This window comes from Puntigrus tetrazona, unplaced genomic scaffold (assembly GCF_018831695.1).
Source record: "Puntigrus tetrazona isolate hp1 unplaced genomic scaffold, ASM1883169v1 S000000764, whole genome shotgun sequence".
Taxonomy (NCBI): domain Eukaryota; kingdom Metazoa; phylum Chordata; class Actinopteri; order Cypriniformes; family Cyprinidae; genus Puntigrus; species Puntigrus tetrazona.
Genome location: NW_025048373.1, coordinates 1 through 4,799, shown reverse-complemented (window position 1 = coordinate 4,799; position 4,799 = coordinate 1). Strand labels below are relative to the sequence as shown.

At 37.1% G+C, this 4,799-nt stretch overlaps 2 protein-coding genes across 2 annotated transcripts; both read right to left on the bottom strand.

Annotated features, from left to right (window-relative positions):
- Positions 1 to 215: 215 nt before the first annotated feature.
- LOC122335341 (mannan-binding lectin serine protease 1-like) lies at positions 216 to 2,544 on the bottom strand. Its single transcript, XM_043233171.1, has 5 exons — positions 2,352 to 2,544; positions 1,955 to 2,156; positions 1,509 to 1,683; positions 648 to 782; positions 216 to 451 (listed from the first exon to the last, which is right to left on the bottom strand). The coding sequence occupies exons 1-5, from the start codon at positions 2,375 to 2,377 to the stop codon at positions 234 to 236; spliced, it is 756 nt and encodes a 251-aa protein (XP_043089106.1). The 5' UTR covers positions 2,378 to 2,544; the 3' UTR covers positions 216 to 233.
- A 459-nt stretch (positions 2,545 to 3,003) lies between these two features.
- Positions 3,004 to 4,624, bottom strand: LOC122335340 (complement C1s subcomponent-like; the record flags this gene model as incomplete). The annotated part of the gene is made up of 4 exons (XM_043233169.1): positions 3,004 to 3,917; positions 4,020 to 4,094; positions 4,180 to 4,305; positions 4,532 to 4,624. Coding segments are annotated over 4 exons (1,046 nt in total), but the record flags the coding sequence as incomplete, so codon positions are not given.
- Positions 4,625 to 4,799: the final 175 nt, after the last annotated feature.

Genomic DNA, 4,799 nt, shown 5'->3' with positions numbered 1-4,799 from the left:
AAAGGTGTCACTTGCAGTTGCAGGAATTGGGTGCCAAGAATTGTGACCAACGTGAACTAGAGAACAACATTTATTTCACAAAGTTGAGTTTCCCCCACTTTCCTCAATTGTTTTACATTCAAGTGTGGGAATATTTTAAATGAAAGAGCAAAAGCATAATATTTTCACAGCCACAGTTGCTCATATTTACTGAAGGTGCCAATATTAGTGGATGGCACTCCGGATAGACGTTTTTAGCAAAAGCATACTTGCAGCCAATGGAAGAGGCAGGACTCTCCTTGACTGTAGATCTGCTCTATGTGGAAGTTCTGGCTGAAGTTCAGAGTAATCATAAAGCCTGGCTGCACAGAGATGGTGTAGATGCAGTCCAGATCAAGAGGAGATGTGTCTGGGAAACCAGGACTCGAGATGGTCCCCTCTAATTCACTGTGCACCCCACCTCCACACTCCACTAACACAGGGAGGAAACGCACACCACTTTCTACAGGTACTTTTCTCCTGTATGTAAACTATGATAGCATACTACGAAGGTTTTTGCCAACATTTCGTTAATATTTTGAAATTGCTTTTAATTATAATCAACATGAACTGTGTGCTGGAAATATAAAGATCACAGCACCTGGGCTTTTATTAATGGACACACTCACAGACGCAGGTGCGTTGGTCAGGCCGTAATGTGTAACCATGGTAACAGGCGCACAGGTAGGAGCCAAGGGTGTTAAGACATATCTGTGAACATGGTGAACCATTTTCCACATTGGAAGAGGAACACTCATCTATATCTATGGGAACAGGTATAGGAGCATTAAACATTTACTAATTATTTAATTATTTATTTAACTAAATACCATAATAGAACACAAGCAACAGTATGGCTGTTCCAATATGCAGCATGTTGGTTTTATCCAAAGCAACATATAATTGGGGAATATATAAAACGATTGTAGCAACAATCACAAATGTGAGTCAGAATTTTTTTTTTAAATCAAATGGGTGAGTAAATGATTCAATGACTCGCTAATATGGTGTATCGATATTGTACATGGCATCATTTTCCATCCAAAGTAGTGAATTTGTCTTTGAATTAAATTTACAGAACACAGAATATATACAATGAAAATTACTGCAACTGCTAAAGACAGAGTGGTTCTTTATTGCTACATAAAATATTAGTTGCGCCTCAGATGTGTCATGTTTAAGAATGCAGTTTATTCAGTTTTGTGCATATCTTCTTATAAAAAAATCATCACTTCTCATTTCTATTCAGTTTTTCTTCTGTATCTCAAAAACCGATGGAAACAGCTGGAACAGCTGCAATCACTGGAAAATCTATACTTTTAATACCCACACAGGGCTGTATGGATTTCACCAACAAAGGCAAATGGAGTTATACACCACAACTCAGCCATTACATTCTAGAACCGCTGTGTAAAAGAGCTGTTTTGCATCCTTATAGAATATTAGAGAGGTAAACATGCTCCAACTGTCTTGCTTCAAACATGACTCACCAACAGCCTGGTAGAATGCAGTGAATCCCAAGTGTGACTCGTGATTTGAGTCATCCGTTTGAAAAATCAGCTGCAGGCGGTTACCAGGAGCCAAGATGGGTGTGTCTCCTGGATGGAGCCGGTCTGTGGAATTCTGGCCACAGAACTTCCCCAGAACCTTCTCACTAGACACAACCTGCATGTATAAAACACATGTGCTAAAATATTCCAAAACAGATAGGCCTTGCTTAATCAATGTCTAAATGATAGTAGTCACAATGACACAAACCTAATGTAGTGCATGAAGTATTACTTTTTTCTGTTATTTCAACAAAAAGTCATACTTCAACAAAAAGTCATACAACAAAACAATAAACAAGTATGGATTGTGCAACTCAAATGAGGTCACAGCACTTGTGTATAAAGACATCCACATGATACAAGCTCTAAGATGAAGTTTTACTAACAGTGACAGAATCGTAGTAACAGTCTGGAGAGGACTCAATGTCAAGGTGATTGAACGTCAGCTGGAGTTGGTAGCCTTGTGGCACCTCCAGGTCCCATTGTTTCTGGAGGTTTGCTGGATAGGGTTGAGGGTACTGTGGAGAAGACACCTCCCCAAACATGGCTGGCTCACCATCGCACACATTTACACATGCCCACAGCAGGCTGAATCAGTGTTTCAGTAGAAAACAGAAAAAGATCAATATCAGTCGTGTTTCTGGAATAATTTAGTTCATTTACTAAAAAGACTGTTACAAAGCGTTGACATCCACAAATTATTTTTAACTAAGTAATCACACAATTTATACTTCTACTTTGTAATATATGCAAATTTGAAGATAATACCTAGAAACAACTTACCAGATTATTAGATGAACTCTGTCCATAACAAATATGCAGATGACTTTAGCGGTTTGACTAAACTGTTAATGCAATGAGGTTTGCATGAGGTTTTCTTGCGATAAAGAGTATGTGGTTAACAATCACATAAGAGAGAACAAAAGTCTAAAAGTCATCAAAAAAGGTAAACTTGTTTGATTTGGCTATGGTAGAAGAAAGATAGAGAGAGAGAGAGAGATGTGACTACTTTTCCCGTAAACCATGCGCTTTAAACTTATTTACTCAGTAAGGGTTAAAGTTTACAGAGATCATTTTCTGCATCTTTTATTTACAGATTACAGATGTTTCCAGTCTTGTGAGATGCAAAAAATGTTCTTTGAGGTAATGAATCATATTTTATAAATCTTCGCTGTTTGAGATTGGATGCAACAAAGACAGAAAACCTTTAAAACAACAAAAGTCAGGTTTGTTTGATTTGGCTGAATAGGAATACTAATCTGGCACAACTGCTAAAAACATAAAAAACAGAGATATGGGCAGGCTGGGCAGCCCATGACACTTTACCTGCTGGATTACTTATGAAATAAGGTTTTAATGTTACTAACATTAGACAAAAATGGCCAAAACATTTTTTTATAAAAATAGGAAATAAGAGACTGAAATTGTTTCAGTGTAATGTAAACTCTTTTACTGGTTAGTATAAAACAACTTAATACAAAAGTTTTAAAATTCAATGTGATTATGTGAAAATAGCAGATGGGTATATGTTAATCAGATACAGCAGATGGTAAAATTAACAACAGGTGTAGGTGTATATTATTTCAGTGATTTCATATTAGTTGTTTTCCATGGTTTCCTTGATCCAATCCAGGCAGTTTTGGATTTTAGTATAGTAGCCTTTAAAGCCTTCATGCCCACATCCAGAAGGGCCCCATGATACAATGCCTGTAAGACTATAGGGCTTTTCTAGAGACCCGTAGCCCAGAACAGGAGAAAACAAAGGACCACCACTATCACCCTGACAACTGTCTACTTCGTCTCCTCCAGCACAGATCATATTATCAGTGACAGGCAAACCTACTGAATTACATTCATCAAGTGGATGTATCTGGACATGTCCATAAAGCAGACGTCTACTAACTGTATTTCTTTTAAATATTCCAAAACCTGAGACTGTGCCCTCTTTCACAGGTTCATCTGCTTGCTTAGGCAGACACACTGGCCTTAAGTTTGTACCTAGAGACACTCTTTTAGACATTTTGATTAGCGCGATGTCATAATCATAGTTTGTTTGGTTTTTCCCCAGTCCTACTTTTTGGTATCCTGGATGAATGATTATTTTTTCTGTCTCAATAGTGACTGGGTTTTTGTCCTGACCATCAATTATTCCACCTAACCAATTCATGGCCCCATTTTCATATCCATCCACTACGTGAGCAGCTGTAAGGGCCCAGTAATCACTGATCAGAGATGCACCACCTCTGGGATTTTGCCTATGAAGGAGCTGCCAGGGAATCTGTCCCAATCTGGCTGGCTTCCCACCAAAGACTCTGCCATCAAAAGAGGCCTCTGTATTAATTCCACACACTAAAAGAAAGATAGAAAGAAATATGAAATCTACAAAAAGGAAATTTGAAAGATATAAAAGTATATTTGGGTTTATAGGTCTATTCAGTATTGACTGAGTACCTGGTTGACATTTAGGCAAATCATTTTGACCACTCTCAGACTCCCATTTACCCTCAGCATTACAGGTAAAATTACCTGTGAAAAGAGAAGGTAGTAAACGTAGATCTAATTAGTATTTTGTTAAGAATTAGGTAGTTCACACAAACCATACATATCTCACCATTATTATCCATTTGATAATATTTATTTGCACACTTAAGACTGATCTGGTTCAAATACGTTGTTGAAGGATCTTCATCTGATAGCTCCATTAATTCAGGAAGCTCCGGAATGCCACAATCCACAGCTAAAAAAGAAAACAAGAAGTGTTTTTTTTAAATAACATGAGAATATTTTCAGCTTCCTGCATTTTCTGAGCATTGTGCTACTGATGTGCCCAACATGCACCAAAATGTATGCTGAACAGCCCATTTAACCAATTAAAAATGAATGACTTATTTCCATGTATATCTTAAAACACAACAACATTCATAAATTAAGAAAAGAAGGCATTATAGACAGCATTTTCTCACGTTCGCAGGGAATAACAGGACTCCACTGTCCATTCTTCTGGCATGTGGCGTTATACTGAACTTCAGCTGATACCTGCTGTGGAACATATCGTGCTAAATGTGAGTTTCAATGATTAAAATAAGGTTTGACTCATAAACTACACTATGAAGAACAAGCTGTTATATACTGCTGACTGGAATTAGCAAAACCTCAGCACAATATTCAAACTTTAAATAATATATTTATTAAAAATCGTTTCATGTAATTTAATATAATAATATTAATTAT